Below are 18,544 nucleotides of genomic sequence, written 5' to 3'. Positions count from 1 at the left end.
AAGTCACCCATCCACTTTAAACAGATGAAGAGAAACCCATATAACTGTTGCGGTAGTTTTGCCCACCCATATTCTGTTCCTTTCAGGCTGAACTTTACAAAAGGTTTCAAGAAACAGTGGCTGTGATTTCCCCAATTTGTGGATGGAAACATTGAGTGAGCAAGAGATTTGGGCACCATGTGCTCTATGGCATTCTGCAGGAACCATGCCTGAAATTACTGCACTGACCTTACTGCTACAGCCTTTTCCTTTTCAACACCGTTTGCTTCCCCACGCCTGTACCCACATGCACTGTCATCAAGCTTAGTTGCCAGCTCAGAGACACACAGTGGCTCCCCATTGTCTATAGCGTGACGTCCACATGGCATTCACGGCATGGTCTGCCCTCTGCCTACCTCAGCCCACAGTATAGGGACCACATACCCCAGCATCCAGAGTCATTGATGCTCAAATATGACCAGCACTTTTATTCCTCTGTAACTTCGCTCGTGCCCATCCTTTACCCTGTGCTGCTCTTCATCTCTTGGTCTTCCATACTGGAATCCTTCAGGCTCAGCTCAAATAATCTCTCTCCTTCCTGATCACCCTAATCAGAATCATGGGCTTCCCCTATACTCCAGGAACATTTGGTTTATGCCTCTATTGTAGTGTGAACTCGGAGCTGACTCATGTTGTAGTGAGATGGTACACCCCATAAGGGTTGTGTCTGTGTTGTGTCATTTACAGATACATCCTCAGGGCCTAACACAGTGCCCAGCACAGAAGAATTGTTCCACCAATATTTATGGAATGACTGAAAATGTAAATTAGGTTTCTATTGTAGCCCAGCCAATCTGACATGATTGTCTTTCTCTCCACTTTCCAAGAGCATCCCCACCTCCAAGGTCCAACTCAAGTACAATATACTTTCAGGCAGGGAATTCCCCGGCAGTACCATGGTTAGGACTCCGAGCTCTCACTGCTGAGGGCCCAGGTTCAATCCCTGGTCAGGGAATTAAAATCCCACAGGTGGTGCAGGTCGGCCAAAAAAAAAAAAAAAAAAAAAACACTTTCAGACAGCTTCTCTAATTTTCAAAGTCTAAGATGACATCTCTCCCTGAACCCTGATCCAGTATTTGCTTTCTCTGTTACTCCTTTATGTGCTATCATTTTTCTCTCATAAAAGTTTACCTTTCTGTTTCCATACAGCGTTATCTTTTCAACTAAACTCTAAGTGTCTGGCAACTAGGGTTGATGTCCTGTATCCCTCAGAGCTCCCAGCATAACACCTTGCACATCGTGGACACTTACTCTACAGTTATTGTTCATGAGTCAGGATGTCGGCAAAAGTACTATTGTCAGAAGGAAGCCTTTTCCCAGGCATTCCTGAAGTCTGAGTTCCCGCTCTGCATGTGAATTAGAAGTCTCGTAAGCTGGAGACCGCTGTGGGCCTCTTTCCCACTCTAACCCTGCCCACCGGTGCAGTTGCAACCAGAACCTATGCCCTTTGCTTACCGACAGATAAGCATCCTCTAAAGAATGCTTTGATCCCTTCTTTTCTCCTTTATCCTCACGGCCTGACTCACGTTACTGCCTGGCCTAACATAGTACCAAAAAGGCCATCCTTGAGTATGCCAAGGAAAGGGAAGAGGGGATGATTAAGGGCCTCATTTGATGTTGGTCTCACTGAAGAACCTTTACTCATTGCCTTTCACCTAACCATTAGTAACCTGTCAAGGGCTGCTGGGGGTCATAAATAACACAAACTGTTCATGACACAGAGAACAGGCAAATAGTACTGATTCATTTAGGGTTTCATAATGCGTGTGCCAACCCAGCACACACACTGTGGAGCTTGCCTCCCCATCTGTAGCCCAGACCCGGAGAGACGGGGTCCACAGATGTGAGCATGCGCTTGTGTAACATGGGCGTTGTTCCAGCTGGAGTCAGAACCAGCAGCCACCTGTCACGTTCCAGGTGTCCCCCCATGGCTCTCCTGCCCCTTCTGCTGACAACTCCCGGAGGCTGAGACTTGGAGATGGGAAGTGTTTCCGCGCCATTTCTGTGCAGCATGGCTCAGAGACCTCACGGCTCAGCCTGTACAAGGTAAAGTGCTTCTGCTTCAAGAACCATAAACACTCTCTGTTCGGAGTCTGTCTCTTCTCGTCTCTGCTCATTTGCTTCCCTGCCTCCACCTCCAGGACTCTGCATAAATCATGAACTTTTCAGGTCATTCAAGGGCAACTCATTAACCCTCCCCCCCTTAGGAAGAGACAGCAATGTCATCTCTTCCTAAGTGGTGGCTTAATGGCCACAAGCAGAAAATGCTTTATCAAGAGGCAATAATAAAATAATAAAAGGTGGCTCATGAGGTATGTAATAAATGGTCCAAGTTAGGGGATAAGTGCCGGTCCATGTGGCCATCACCTATTCTCACCAGTGGATGACCTAGGGGGAAAGAAAGAAGCAAAAGAAGCCCTGGATTGGGAATTATTTTGAGAAAGCTACATTTGAGCTTAATACATAAGCAGCTTCTTTTAGCAAACCATAGAAGGTTTAGCATTTGGTTTCTGGATCCACATTTACTCTTCTTAGGATTTCTGTGATCTGTGACCCTTCTTTTCTCTCCATCTCATGCCCTTTTACTGGGTGCATGCACATATGCTTGTTCTCTCTCTCTCTCACACACACACACACACACACACGTGTTGACTTTAAATAAACAAAAGCATGGTGATGAAAAGAAGACTGGTATCTATAGAATTTTATCCTTTTAAATATGCTTTCCCAGGGATTATCTCAGTAAATATTTAAAACAACCATTCTAGTTAGGTAAGGCAGGTGTCATGATGAACATTTTACTGATGAGAAACCCGGGATTGATTTGCTAAAAGATAATAAGAGAGCCAGAATCAAGACTGTCTTTCCAGTCTCCGTCCCAGGTGGTTCTCCCGCCTACCCCACTGGAGTCAAACCGTAGAGCACACAGCATTGTAATGATCATCTTACCCACCCCTCTTGCCAGCTGAGCTGGGAGCACTCAGGGCAGGGATAGGTCTTATTCACGCCTGTCTCCCGGTTTCTAGCACAGTGCCTGACACAGAGGAATACTGTGTGTGGAAGGCAGGGAGGAGGATGAATGCCCTCTGGAATGCTTGCAGAAGCAGCCCCTTGAGAGAATAGGAAGGGAATCCATGGCCGGCAGAACTGGAACATTTCTAAATCATGTTGCCTCCCGGAGTAACTCCTTATCCCTACCTGTGAAGGCTGTGTCACTCTCTCGCCCTTCCCCATCTTTAGATACTTACCGTTCCTCAGCTTACATAGTCCTCTGGTTCATAAAGGCTACAGTGGCTGCTGCTTCCCTTATTTGCCAGCCCAGCACCTGGTGATTCCAGAGTAAACCCTGGGTGACTGTGACAGGCTGTATCTTAGAGCTGGCTCTAAGAATGTTACATATCTAAATGGCAGTCTTCCCTCAACAGGACAGAAGTCCCCTAGCATATTTGGGGACACTGCACGTAACCACAAAACCAGATGCATGTGGATTATTACACATGTCCGGGGCAAATGGTAAATTGCCAGCCTCTTTATTCAACAAGCATTATTGAGCCTTATTAGGTGCCAGACACTGCATGAAGTGCCGGGGACGCAGTGAACAAGCAGACAAGCTTCCTGACCTGGAGGAGCTCAGCCAATTGTAGAGATGGGCAGATGTGTGATTACCAGGAAAAAAGACTTTACACGTCTCTCAGGCACACCTTGCCCAGGTAAATTCTAATGATATCTTTTGGAAATCTGGTTCCTGCCTTCAGGGGGCTGCCTGGGAGCTGGCTACAATGCCGTCAAGGGCACGGAGGGGTGGGAAACAAGAGAAGGAATGCTTAGAACAAAGGGTGGTCATTGATCATGAGAGAGACAGAGATGGCCATCTCACCACCTTGGACCACCTTGATTGTCCTGTGCACAAATGTATCCAAGAGGAGAAACCTAGACCTCCAGCACTGAAGGGTTTCGAATGGATAGATTCAGCCAGCCCATGGCTCAGCTCGGGTCCCTGAAATGGTCCCTGACATCATTCAGATGCTCATCAAGCCCGTCAGGCAAGTGACTATGAGACCTGTCATTTCAGCACCAGCACCATAAAGGGCATTCACTAGGCATAACGCAGGTTTGCAGCTTATGTTTCCTCTGCCCTGGCCAGGATTGTGGCTCACATTTCACTTACATGGGGCTTTCAGAGTACGAGACCGGGCACGTAAAGAATGGGATAATTGATCTTTTCCCTCCTGGCTGGAATCTGTGGTTGCATTCCCTCTAAACCGCACAGAATTCCGATTTGCTGCCTTGGATTTTACAGGGTCCTCAGTGAGAAATAAAAGCCTACAGGTGTGATGGTTTACTGCAGCCGTGGAGATAGAATTTCTTATGACTAAATGGCTTATAGTTTCTCAAACCGCACCCGCCCCCCACACACACCAGCCTGAGAGATTTGCCTTCATCCAACCTCCGTTTCTTAGGCAATTTTCTCCTTTGTCTGGTTTTCTTTCCCTCCCTTCATGGCTACTCCCACAGACCCATTTACAATAGGGCACTTAAGGAGACTTGAGAATTTTCTGCAACTGGGGAAAAGGCAGAAGAGTTTTTGAACGGCACCCATGGGGGAAGAAAAAAAGGTTTTCTTCCCCATTAGTAGGGAATCACGCCTTAGAAATTCAGAGAGATTATCTGCAAGTCAGGAGGCCAAGCATTGCTGTATCTACACATCTAGAGAAATGTCTGGTGGATCTGTGCTGTCGCCCCAGGGCAACACTACCAGGCCAGTTATCAGGGCAATTAAACCCCTGCAGACAGGACTATGGAATGGGCACAAAACTAAGAGTTCCTTGGTTTCCCAGCTCTTCCTTTGAAGTCTGCTTTCCTCTTTTCTTTACGTGTTGCCAAAAAGAATGCCTTCCTGTGGTGACGCAAAGGCCGCCAGGACACTCACCCATTAATCACAATGACTGTATGCTAATCCTGAATGAGTTCATTATGATTAACAAAGAATGGTTTGAAAAGTTGAAATTTAGATTTGAAGTAATGAAAAGAAAATACGATGCTTCTTTGGAACATGTTTATTGAGGGTTTACGCACACTGCACCCAAGTCCATGTCTGTTAATTCTTTTTGCCATCAGCTAATAATACACACCAGATAAATACAAGTCTTTCCTTGCTGGTAACAAGGAATCACATCCACATATGTTCAAGGCCTCCTGTAGCAGGAAGTTCAATTCATCATTGAACAAGTACTGATCGTCTCCTACATATCAGTGGAAACACACTGTCATGAAGATTCCTGATACCCCCGCAAGTCTGCCTATTTCTAAGATCTGAGACCACTGAGACTCCTTCCACTGTCAACTGAGGTAATCCTCTCATGATCTGGGAGCCTCTTGGCAAGCCAGGCTGTCCCGGGGCAAAAGAGAGAATGTGGATTCTCCCTGGCGTAGAGGATCGAGGACTCTGTGGGGTCCAGCTTGAAATCAACGGCTTCAGGAACCCTTCCTGCTCTCTCTCCTTCCAGAAATGAGCTGGAGACCTGGCTTAGCATCCAAATTATCCTTCGCTCGCTCCTGACCCTGGCGTTCTTCAGATGAGTATCTATTCATCAGTGATGTATCTAGCTACCTGCCTGGGGGATTTCTCTTTGCATCATTTTCCCATCTTGTATATTCAGAATCACAGCACTGGTCCAGAAATAACTAAGGAAAGCAAGACACTATCCCTTGAGCAACTTGGAAGAAAGAACTAAAGTAAACACGGGGATCTTTGTAATTTGTTTAACTTTATTCTTCAGTTTCTCCTTGATCTCTGAGGACCCTGATCCTCCAGATCAGTGGTTTCCATACCTCACTGATCACCATAATCACCCAGGGACGCTTTAAAGATCCGGATTCTTGGGCCCGATTGGCTGAGATTCTAATTCACAAGGTCAGAGAGAGGAGGGGAATGAGGACGAAGACAGGAGGAGTCGGAAGAAGCTGAAAATGGCTCACCTGGGCCTCTTGCTACACAAACCTGATTTATTTTTTTATTATTCCTTTCCAAGAGTTAATGATATAATTATCCAAAAGCAATTAGATGCAGGGTGGAAACAAAATGCTCAAGGCAATGGGAGACAGGCTTATTGATGAGAAGAAAGGAAGAATAAAATGTTGCCAGCATGTGAGCTCTTCAAACCTGGGCTTCAGGCCTCACACCTGGGCATGTGGAGGGGGCCTCTGCTGGGGCCGTTGGGGACAGTAATGAACTCGTCACACAATTTCCCTCTCACTTCCCAAGAAGCAGATCACTCCTGATCCTTCAGGTCTGCAGTGGACACTGGTCATCATCTCAGCCTCTGTGGCTCTGCTCAGCTGTTGTCTAGCTCAAGGGTGTGACTTTTCCAACAAATATGTACTGAGCACTGAGTGTTCCCCAGCACCATTGTAGGCATGAGGGACTCAGTGGTGAACAGACTTAAGGCCTAGGTCCTCTCCTGGAGCTTACATTTTGGCGGGAGGAGAGATGCAAAAACTCCTACTTAAAGAAAATTATTACAAATTATAATAATGGTTTAAAGGAAACAAACAAGGTGTGGGGGTGGGGGGGAAGAAAAAAGTAATTAGAGGAAATAGGAGAACTCCAAGAAAGACAGAGCCAGGTGGTAGATAGAGCCTGGCCTGGGTTCTAGACGCAGCTCTGATAGTCGTGGGCTATGTGAGAACTTCATGCCTTTATTTTGTTTCTATTTTTTCTAATTTCTTCTACTGTAAGAAATTACCACAAACTTGAGGACTTAAAATTTAAAACACAAGATTTATTACATTGCAGCTCTGGAGGGCAGAAGCCCAAGATGGGTCTCACTGGGCTAAAATCAGTGTTTGGACAGGGCTGTGCTCCCGGAGGCTCTAGGAGAGAATCCTTTCCCTGGTCTTCCAGCTTCTGTGGGCTGCCTGCATGTCTTGGTTCATGGCTCCCTTCCACCTCCAAGCCAGCAGTGTCATGTCCTCACATTAGCTCTGATTCTGCTGCTGCCCACGTCACTCATAAGGACTGTTGTGATGACATTGAACCCACCTGGATGATCCAGGCTAATGTCCCCATCTCAAGATCCTCAATGAATCACACCTGCAAAGTCCCTTTCACCACGTATGATGAAATATTCAAAGGTCCTAGGAATTAGGGCATGGACATCTTTGGGGGGGAGGGGCTATTGTTCTGTCTACCACAATGCCACACCTGCCTTTCTTCCTCTTTATAACAAAAATACTGTTACTTTCTCAACCCACCTCATAGGGTTATTGTAAAAATCAAATATGGTAATGGACATAGAAGTGTGTTTACAAGCTGTAAGAGTCTGTATAGTTATAAGGAGTTGTATAATTATTTTAATATGGAGAAATGGTGGGAGGTTTCAGAGAAAAAACAGAAAACAGGGAAGGGAACAATGGGGGGAAAAGGTGCTAAAGGGAAAAATGAAAGGAGAGTGTGTTTACCTTGGAGGAAAGAAATGAAAAAGGTAACTTTTTTGTTGTGCTTGGTGATGTAGAAATATTATGAAGAGGATGCACATCAGAAACACTCACTTCATGAAAGAGCAAGCAAGAGGTGGATTTTCCTGCACCACTTCTTGACTCATTTTGTTCCTTCCCAACCTTCATAAATCAGACCCAGAAGATTGCTCCAACTCCATTATTGTGAATCCATCTTTCCATGTTGTTTTCTTTTAGTCTTTTGCATGTCTTTCCCAGTTTAACAAACATTTATTGAGAAATTACTATATGCTGTGCATGGTGCTAGGCTCTAGGGATTTCAAAATGAAAAGGACACAGTCTCTGCCCTCAAGGAGCTTAGAGCTTAGCAGTGTCATTCACTGCCTTGGGTTCAAGTTCTCTGTGTGCACGCTTGGCTTTTCTACTAGAAGATGAAGTCCCTGAACAAAGTTTTGCTTCTACTGTGGCACGGGCCCAATGACTTACAATTGTAGGTTTAACAGTTGTTGGTTGAATTAAATAGAGAACATTTTCTTAGCCATCAAAATGATTTCTTGCCAGAGTGAGGGAGGTTGTGGAAGTCTTTGATCTGTCTATATTTAAGAAGAGAGTAGAAGTCTCTCTGGGGATGGTTTGGAGTCACTTGTTAAAAGGCAGGGCCGTGGACCGAATTATTTCTTAGGTCCTTTCCAGACTTATTATCATACCACCTATTGTTCCTTGGTTGCATAAGTTTATTCATTGTCAGTTAAATATGATTATTTTAAGGATTTACTCATTGGGGGTGTGGTGGGCTTTCAGCAGATTATAGAACATCTTTGTTCTAAGATGCTTCTAGTCTGTCTAAGCAGAGGATGATGTATTGTCTAGGCAGTGATGGGGTAGATGCTTCAGATAGCTTATTTGCCCATTCCATTCTTGATGCGGTACTCCAGAACTCCTTCTCTGCATGAGAGCTTGCTGAGAATGCTTCTGCAGCATGACAGGTACTGAGCCCATCAAGGAGTCCAAGACCACATCACTTTCTGAAAGTAATCCAACTGTGGAAGAGCAAGGCCAGTCCTGTTCCCTTGCCTTGTCAACTTGCATGGTTTTTTGTTTATCTCCTCCCCACATTTGCTCATCAGATTCTCTTTCATTGCAATGTCTTCCTCTCACATCTCCACTTATCTAAATTCCACCCATCTTAAATTGTGTCTGCTTAGACCCATGAAAAGAGGTTGGACTTTAACCTTCTGGGCCAGTCTGATTCATTTAGATACCTAAACTCATGTCGGTCAAGTTAGTTCACCATTTGTTATTACTACTTACTAACTACGTACTTATTAACTACTTTGCCTTTGTTCTTTAAAAAATAACTTAGCTTTTGTTGTGTTATCATTATCTTCATGTGCTCTGTATTTTATTTCTCTGTATCTTCTTATGGCTACCCATAGTCCCTTGCACTTAGTAGGTAGTATTCAACAGAGCCATTATTTAGTGATTCCCTTAATGAACTGAACATTGAAATACTCATTCTCTTTGCCACACACGTGCATCAGCATGATATTCCACTTAGGGGAGCACATTCAAGTTTGAGGAGTCATTTGTTTGGGAAAAGCACTTTGGAAACCAGTTTCATTTTTCCACCTTCTTCCTCCCAACCCTGCAGAGATGGGGAGAACTCAGCTCCATATGTCCCAGTGGCTGAACACCAGAAAGCTTAGCAATTGAGCACAAAACCTGTCTCTAAATTACACACACAAGCCAGGACCTCCTATTGCCATGTTGTCAGACCAGGGTAGAACATGAACACAGACAAAGTACATGGTGCTACAGGCTGACTCTGTTTGGGTCTCACTGCATTCCAGGGGAGGCCAACTGATTCAGAATCCTCAGTGTCACAATATGATCCTTTGCAGTTCGGGTTAGAATATTTGAGCCATGTCTTTGTCCTCTCTGGCCTGTCATCCCAGAGGGTGAAACATATAGTTCCTCAGGTCCGCTTTATGTACCCATCCAGTGGGAAGGTACACGTACAAATTTAAGTGAGTGGTGAAAGTCTGACTTAAGAATGAAAAGCACGTAGAATTTCAAGCAGAAGTGCGTTCTTCACTCTTACAGTGGTGTAAAGGGAGACCAAAAAGCACTGCCTTGCCTCCAACTGAGAAAGCATATGTTATTTACAGGAGCTTGGTGCCTCTTTGCTGCCTGCGTTGCTATATCAGAATCCCAGGGGGTACTTGGCTTCCCGGCCTCAGATTTGTCAGGGTAGGAGAGAAAGTTTACCAGCCTTCAGGATGCCTTCTGAGCCCCAGAGTCTGACTCACGTGGCTGTGGTGAAGTGGCTCTGTGGGTTTCCCAGGGCCCTATGAAAACGGTGCTTCAATAGACACTAAGACTCGGGATCTGCACCCCTGGTCCCTTCCTCCTCTAGATGGCCCAACTTGAGACCCTGAAACTTAGAGTGGTTGGAGATGCCCTCCTCTCATTGAGGTGGCCCCTGCCATCACAGGGCCTCAGAGCAATCTTTCCTGACCATCCTGTTTAACATAGTACACTCTCTTCTCTTACTCTGCTTCCTATTTCTTCAGAGCGCTAGTATTTTGTTGAGGACTTTTGCATCTATGTTCATCAGTGATATTGGCCTGTAGTTTTCTTTTTTTGTGGTATCTTTGTCTGGTTTTGGTATCAGGGTGATGGTGGCCTCATACGATGAGTTTGGGAGTGTTCCTTCCTCTGTAGTTTTTTGGAAGAGTTTCAGAAGGATAGGTGTCAACTCTTCTCTAAACGTTTGGTAGCATTCGCCTGTGAAGCCATCTGGTCTTGGACTTTGGGAGTTTGTTGGGAGTTTTTTAATCACAGATTCAATTTCAGTACTTGTAACTGGTCTGTTCATATTTTCTATTTCTACCTGGTTCAGTCTTGGGAGATTGTACCTTTCTAAGAATTTGACCATTTCTTCTAGGTTGTCCATTTTATTGGCATAGAGTTGCTTGTAGTAGTCTCTTATGAGCCTTTGTATTTCTGTGGTGTCTGTTGTTAACTTTTCCTTTTTCATTTCTAATTTTATTGATTTGGGCCCTCTCCCTTTTTTTTCTTCATGAGTCTGGCTAAAGGTTTATCAATTTTGTTTATGTTTTCAAAGAACAGGCTTTTAGTTTCATTGATCTTTTCTATTGTTTTCTTAGTCTCTATTTCATTTATTTCTGCTCTGATCTTTATGATTTCTTTCCTTCTACTAACTCTGGGTTTTGTTTCCTGACCTTTTATATTTACTCAACCATTGTCAGTCTCTCCCACTAGACCCCAGTGAGTCCTCGAAGTCTTTGAAGACTATGGTCTGCTTGTTCACTAGATCTCACACATGTGGGACAGAGGTCCTCCATGTTGGTAGAATGATTATCCTGACCAGAACCTGTAGGAGGTAACAGGTGAGGCATATATTGGCCAATTTAATTAACTTAATTTAATTTCTGAGCCAAGATTACTCGGAGGATGAGTTAAGTAAAAACAAGTTCGCCTCCCACCACCAAACATTTACTATGCCCTCTCTGCTTTATCCCCGCTTCTCTCTGTGTGAAACTCCCAGTGTGGCCTCAGCCAGCATGAGCCAACATAGGAACCCACAGGTCCTCTCCTGGCTCTGGTTTTCCTGGTTCAGAACCACAGCAGAAGCATAACTCTGACAACCTGTGTTTCTAATGATGCTTCGCATTCACTGTCTCTGCTTTGCTGGAGACCCTGGTTGCGGTGTTTTTAATCCCAACCAGCTCACATTTTCCTGCCTCTGCCCTCCCCACTACTGTTGACTTCTTTGCTTGTTGGGATTGGAGTTATTGGCTCCATTTCACATTCCAGCTATACCTAATCCTAGCCATGGGAGCCTGGCCCAGAGGGGGCCTGAGGCCCTTCTGCTGACAAGGACACCTAAGAAGGTGTCCTTCAAATCTGCCATTGAACCAGCTCTCAGGGGAGTCCAAGAAGGAGAGCGACTTCTCAGTATTCACAATTTCCTTTTATGGTGGGGGCCTCTCTGTTGGGTGAAACTTTAGATGCTACTTCTTTATTTCTGAAAATATTTCAGGCTTTCCCATCCACTGAGCCAGCAATCGAAATCAGTAGATGTGTAGGGAGGGTGTGAGTAAATGAGATCACAGATGCAGAAGCCAGAACACTGAGAGTGGGACTTGCAAAACCAGGGCTACTTGGGGTTGATTTGCATGAGTTCATTTAAAACTGAGGTTCTGAGTGGGGAGGGAGGAGGGAGTAAGAAGGAACAGGAGTTGAGCAGATTAGGATAAAACGATGACTCTGAGAGACAGAAGGTAAAATTGGGTCTTTCTATGCGGATTCCTCACCAGGAATCATCGTAGTATGTATCTCAGTCTGGACTATCTTTTGCCCCAGGGACAAAGTCTGGGCAATCAAAGAATGGTCTGGATTTCCCTCAGAAGGTATGATTCCTTTATTATTTTTTCAAAACCCTGCAACTCTGGTGATGGCATGCCAATTTCCTGGAGCAGGACTTCGCCTAATGTTTCATTTTTATTTTTGATTTTTCCAGGAGGGGTCTCTAACCACACCCTCTGTGAGTGACTCCAAATACTTTCTCCCCATGAATAAATGAAGCATTATGTACTCAACTATACCAGTGCCTTCATATGCTTCCAGTGTTTTTCTAGGCTTCAGCAGAGCTTAAAAATGTATAGCCCTCAATCCCCCTTTTGGGAGCCATAGAGACGGAGAGAGGGGAGTCTGTGTTCCCTCGGGGCCAAACACCCTGGATTTAAGCCTCCATTTTTTCTTTTTTCCCTCGTTGGTAACCATTTCAAATGCAAACCCATAGAAGAACACATTCTCTTTATTCAAACAACAGGGATGGGGAAACATTAGGAGCAGAGTAAAAGCTGTTCACTGAGCCTGGATGACTCAGTCTAAAATAGTATTATAGCTTGGCAGCAAACCCACTTTAGGGAAGCTGGTGGGAGACTAAAATAAAAGTTAAATTGAGGGGGTAAATCATTTTATCAGGCTTAGGATTTCTACTTGATGTAATGAGATTCTCAATATAAAATGAGCTAATATGTCTGCCCAAGGGCATAGATGTTTGAAGAAAGAATTTGAAAATACAGCCTCACAGTAACTAGCTGTCTGAAATAAAACAATGCAGGGCAGTGAAATTCTCCTCATATAAATTTGGCCCCAGTATGTTTCCTTTTGAACAGCATGATTCAACGTGAATATCCCTTGCTTGTCATTAAGCAGGGGGACAAAAAAGCCTACAAAGTGGGTTTTTTTTTTCCTTTCAAAGACTTTTCTATGACATTCTATTTTCCTTCTCTTCTGCCTCTTTCTCATGTATCTTCTAGAAAACCTAGACCTGTTTTTTTTGCACTGCACAATGCAAACTGAATTCTGATTGTTCATAAAAGGTGAGGCTAAACATATTTTTGCATTCTTGCCTGTTGCTCTCTGACTTTGCATGACTCAAACGCAGAGTGGGCCTGGAGGGCAGAGGGCAGAGCCTTTGCTGACAAACCCACAGGGGGAAATTACGGCATTTCTTCTCAGCAGTTGACTCAGTGGCTTTTACACTTTCTCCCTTGGCTTCCCCATTTCCAGTTCTTTCAGAGGACACTTTCCTTTAGGCCAGGTATGTTCCTTATTCCACAGAACAGGATGAGTAAGTCAAGCCTTGGGAATGTATTGCCAGCTATTCCTTCAAACTAATTCGGTTAGGGAAGGAAGGGATGGCTAATGCATGGGTGTCAAACACATGATCATGGAGGGTGAAATTGGGGCAAGAATGGAAGGTCAGAGGCCTCCCCTCTTGCCTGGGAAGTAGAAGCACAGAGGGGAGAGAAGGGTGGAAGAACGGTCTCCTTTTGGTTCTACAGATGGCTTCCATATCCCATCGGTACTTCATAGACTGTAATGATCTCAGCACAAATATTACTGGTGACATTTGAGGTAGGTCAAGGAACACACCCAATGGGTCAGTCTTTTTTTTTAATTGATGTATAATTGATTTACAATGTTATGTTAATTTCTGCTGTACAGCAAAGTGATTCAGTTATATGTATATATACGTTCTTCTTTTAAATATTCTTTTCCATTGTGGTTTATCACAGGATATTGAATATCGTTCCTTGTGCTGTACAGTAGGACCTTGTTGTTTACCTATTCTATATATACTAATTTCCATCTGCTAACCCCAAACTCCCACTCCATCCCTCCCCCATCCCCCCTGCCCCCTTGGCAACCACAAGTCTGTTCTCTATGTCTGTGCCAATGGGTCAGTCTTCTTAGTCCAGCTGCCCCCACAAGAGGGGAGGGGATATACACAGGTTCTTGGGCAGAACACTGCCATCACCCCAGGGCCGTAGAGCGGCAGGCCCAAGGCCACTTTCTCAGGATGGACACCAGTCCAGGTCATCCTGCACGCCACAAGCATGGCTGCTGAGTTCTGAGCAGACACCAGAGCTCAGCCTCTCTTTGGCAATGGCCTGAGTCCCATTTCCTGTTGATCACCTTGCTCAAGGCCCTTCGAGCCTGGTCACCATGTAAGTGTCGGCTTGGTTTGTTGTTATAGAGAAATTGCCATCATCTGTATGGAGTGCCCCCTCCAATCAATGAATGCTTCCGCTTCCATTTCAAAAAATGGTTTATTTTTACCATCTAGTTTATGTTTTCCAACTGATATGCTTATGTTTCTCCCTGGCCTTTCATGTGGCATTGGGATCTGCTTAACAGGCAGCATTTGTAAGTACTCAAGGAAGAACTCTGTGATGGCTGGTTGTTGCTATAGCAGCCTTTTTGAGGGGAAAAAAAAAAAAACTAACCTTGAAAATGGACACATAAGAAATCATAAGAAATTAAAATTTCTCCCTCAGAAAAGAATGAAGCTAGAATGCCGAAGACTCTCTCAGCCTCATGAAAAGATTTGTATGAACCTTTTCCATCCTTTGGATTGGGCATAGCAAGCTGTGGGCTCTGAATTCCCAGAATTATGTTTCAGTGTGAAAATCAAACAGCTCCATTCTTTTTCAAAGCATTTCTTTAATTATGGAGGAGATGGCCAACATGTGGGGCAGTGTCACTGTCAAGCACCTGGAGGTCATATGTATGCAACATCTTACTTAAAAACCTCCCATTCATATCTTTTAATGGGTCCCACCAATAAAGATGTGCTATTTCCTTTTCAGAGCTGTGGTCTTAGCAACTTGATGTCAGCGTTTTCAGCTTTCACAGCAGGGAAATTCAGGTGAATTCCAAACTGTGATTAGAGAGATCTGAGTGGAGTTAAAAGGAGTCAAACAATAAAAGAGAAGCACACTCCACAGACACATGCACGCAGACCGACTGCGTGCAAAGATAAATTGCATCTGCGTATGACCGTGTTAGCTCTTGCCATAAAGCAATGAATTTGCTAGGAATAGATAAAGGTCGATGGGAGAGGGGGAAAAAAAACTCTCTTTCTACTTCCAAAAGTAATAAAGAGAAAGAAAAAGGCACCTGTGACACGAGATATCCCGGAGAAAAAAGAATGTTACTAAATGATATTGAAAGTTTAAAAATATGATGAGAAGCTCAAGCAAGAAATGAAATGATGTGTGCTTGCTAGGTGAACACAGATGATGGAAAATAGTCTGAATTGATGCATAGATGGATCAAGGGTTGTTGGATTGTTCTCTCTCTCCTCTTCCCCCTATTCTCTGACTGTTTTCTTTGATGGAGAAAATGATAGGCTTGATAATACATGATGATAGGCATCCAAAGATCAAACTTCATTAGATCCTTCTTATTCGGTAGTAGGAAACTATCTGGGCAAAAGCAATTCCCATACGTGACCTTAATTTAACAAGTGATTAGACCCAATCCTGATGCTTTGAACTACCATTGGTTATCAAGATCAAGTAGGATACCATTTTAAATAGGCTTTTAGTATCCTTAGATTTCCTGCAAATCTATGCTACTGGAATTTTCACTGAAGCCACTCAATGCCATCCATCCCTTTTTAAGTCTTCCTTTGGGTAGTTTTTGTTGTTGTTGTTCCTCAAACAGGATTTTCCTATATACCCTTATTTATTTGGACACGAAACCCAACGAAAAGAATACCTGGATGCAACACTTCTGCTTTCTCAGTGATACCTATGTTTCTCAAGGCCTGGCTTCCCTCTTATCTTGGCTGACTTCAAATGCCTATGGAGCTTCCTATTACATGCAATATGTTTAACTACTCTAGGAAAAACAGGCAAACTCTATGCCTTCTATCTAGTATTTGAACAAGGAAGCTCAGCCTCACTACCTCCCTTACTGGTATAGAGAAGAGGAGAAAATATGGAAGAAAACGAATGAGATAAAGTGAAGGAATTAGGCAAGATGACAGAATCATCCATTCAAAAATGTTTAACTGCGTACTTACAAATACAAAATATTGTAACAACTGCTGTGAAGGATATAAAAAATGATAAGGCAGGTAACTCCCTCTAGCTGCTATCCTGCCTCTCCTTCTTTCAATCAAGCTTTTAGGAAAAATAATCTACCAATTTGCTTCCTTCTGTGACTTCCCATTCTATCCTTAATGCATTGTGATTTGGCCTCTTCCCCCAACCACCATCAAATGTCAGATGCTGTGGATACAGCTCTGCTTTTGTTCCAGGTGACCTCTCATCATTGGTTGAAGTTGTGACCTCCCTCCCTAAAGCTCCCTTCTTCCTTCAGCTGTTCCTCTCCTCTACCTTATTCCTCTCCCGCTCTCTCCTTCAATTTTAATGTTCCCTAAAGTTCCATTCCCATCCCTCTTCTTTTCTCACTCCAGACTCTCTATTTGGACTCAGAACCATGTTCATTCCTTCGACTAATGCTTAGATAGGTTTCTGTCCAAGCTCTTTAGACAGCTAAAAGCTCTCTCCTGATCTACAGACCCGAATATCTAGCCAGCAAGGAGACAGCTCCACCCATGTGACCTACAACATCTCCAGCCCAACATGGGCCAACTTGGACCTGTCGTTTGCCTCCCCACCCCCCTCTTAAAACAGACTTCCCTCCCTACAATCTTTTTCTCAGCATATGACTCTATCATCTACTCAGTCACTAATCCAGGAATCTGGATTTGGCCCTAATTCTTTTCTGTCACTCACATGTAATTAATCACAAAGTTCATTTGGTTTCTGTTTCCTAAGTTCTCTCCCATCACCTCTGTTTCCACCGCCAGCACCTTAGCTCAAGTCCAGTTCTCCCCATCCCTTACTGAGTGCTGAGATATTTCTCCCTGGTCTTCTGGCTTAAGCTCTCCTATCTCCAATCCACCCACAAATATTTGGGTGTTAGAGTATTTTTTCTAAAATACATTACAGATCGTGTCACTCCCCTACCTAGTCCTTTGATGCCTATCCATGGGCTTCATAATGAAGCCCACCTTTCTCTGCATGGTTTCCACGCCAGGGAGGTCATCTCCTGCATCTCCACGAGGGCCTCACCTCTTACCCGGTACCTGTGATGGACAGTTCCCTGAGGACCTAGCTGTCACTCTAGTGCTTCCCTGGAGTAATTCCCTAGCATGAAATGGAAGTTTTCTCTGGTGAACACATTTCATAAACAGCATATATTTTCACAGTCAGGCAAATTTGATTCACTTATTAGCCAGGCAACCTTGGTGAAGTTGTTTAAATTTTTGTAGCCTCATTTTTCTCATCTATAAAATGAGGTTCCTTATATCTCCTCTCAAGGTTGTTGTAAGGATTTAATAGTAATAATAATAATAGTAATAATAATAGTTGGTATTATTGGCCATTTCTATGTGTCAGGGCTGTTTTAAGCACTCTACGTGAATTTATTTAATCTTTGCCTCAGCTTTATAAGTATCATTATTATATACATTTTACAGGTGAGAAGATCAAGGTACAGAAGTTAGGTGACTTGCCCATGGTCATAGTGATAGTAGTTCGGGAAGCTGGAATTCAATGAGATAATATATGGAAAGTACTTTCTATTGAGTAGACACCCAGTGAACGCTGTTGGTTCCTCCTCTTTTCTGTTGTATGCTGAACACTCATCCAAGTTTTGTTGAGAGACCCAGAAGACTAGATGAAAATAATAGCTGATATTTATTAAGCCTTAATTATTTGCCACATTTTGAATACAGACTTTATAGACATTATCTCGTTTGAGACTCACTACAACTACTGAGTGGGAACTGTTACGTCCATTATACAGAGAAGGAAATTGAGGCTCAGAGAGGTTAAGTAAACTACCCAAACTATCTCGTAGAGGACAGAGCCAGGACTTAAATCCAGGTCTCTTGTGCCAAAGCTCGGGCTCTTAACCACTACAATGTATTGCCTCAGAAGACATCAGAAGACACAAAACGGTGTTTACAATCTTGCTGGGGGCACTGAAAAAGGTATAATAACAGTTATAAGCCAAAAGCCTTAAATACACGAGGAAAGCAAACTATGGATAGAGTGGCTTACTGGGGCACAAAATAATAGAGCAGTGATCACAGGCTCTGAGAAGGAGTGAGTTTTGAGCTGGAATTTGAGGACAGTGCAAGAAACACACTGGTTGAAGAGAAAAACCCTCTTTGAGAGTGGAATGGCGTATACAGAGACATGACAAATGCAGAGAACCAGTCATGGATAAAGAAGTATTTTATCCTCTAGAAATCTAACTAGTGGATACAAGATATTAATCGCAAGCCAGGTACAGAGAAGAAATGTATGTTTGGGGGGGTAGGGGCTCAAGTCCCAGAGGCATCAATCCTGCTGACATCCGGATTAAAAGCAATTTACAAGGTTGCAGTTGGTGAGCTTTCTCAGTTTAAATCTGTCCTGTGTTGTATCTAAAAGGCAAATGAAATAAACAGTAGCAATATTTTTGAGGATTAGGAGCTTTCTGAGTTGACTATGCTTTTAATGTTTTAAGCGGACTCAAGCAACACAGTAAATAGTTTTCAGGGCAGAATGGTGCGAAATGAGCTCTTTTATTTGTCTGATTTATCCCATGGCCATTTATAATGGGGTGAACAGTTTTTTGTTTTTTGTTATTTGTTTCTCATCAGGGA

General features: G+C 43.7%; 1 protein-coding gene across 3 annotated transcripts in view; it reads left to right on the top strand.

Moving 5' to 3' along the window:
- The window catches only part of MAML2 (mastermind like transcriptional coactivator 2), a 371,615-nt gene that overhangs the window by 215,947 nt on the left and 137,124 nt on the right, over positions 1–18,544 (top strand). For 2 of the 3 annotated variants that reach the window (XM_057552297.1, XM_057552298.1), the window contains exon 2: positions 1,957–2,085. The exons of the other annotated variant lie outside the window; for it this stretch is intronic. In XM_057552297.1, the coding sequence (XP_057408280.1) occupies positions 1,957–2,085 (129 nt within the window). The remainder of the gene's footprint in view (positions 1–1,956; positions 2,086–18,544) is intronic. 3 annotated transcript variants of the gene reach the window in all.

This window comes from Balaenoptera acutorostrata, chromosome 9 (genome assembly GCF_949987535.1).
Source record: "Balaenoptera acutorostrata chromosome 9, mBalAcu1.1, whole genome shotgun sequence".
Taxonomy (NCBI): domain Eukaryota; kingdom Metazoa; phylum Chordata; class Mammalia; order Artiodactyla; family Balaenopteridae; genus Balaenoptera; species Balaenoptera acutorostrata.
Note: the sequence above shows the minus strand (reverse complement) of the source record. Positions and strands in the feature narration are given on the sequence as shown.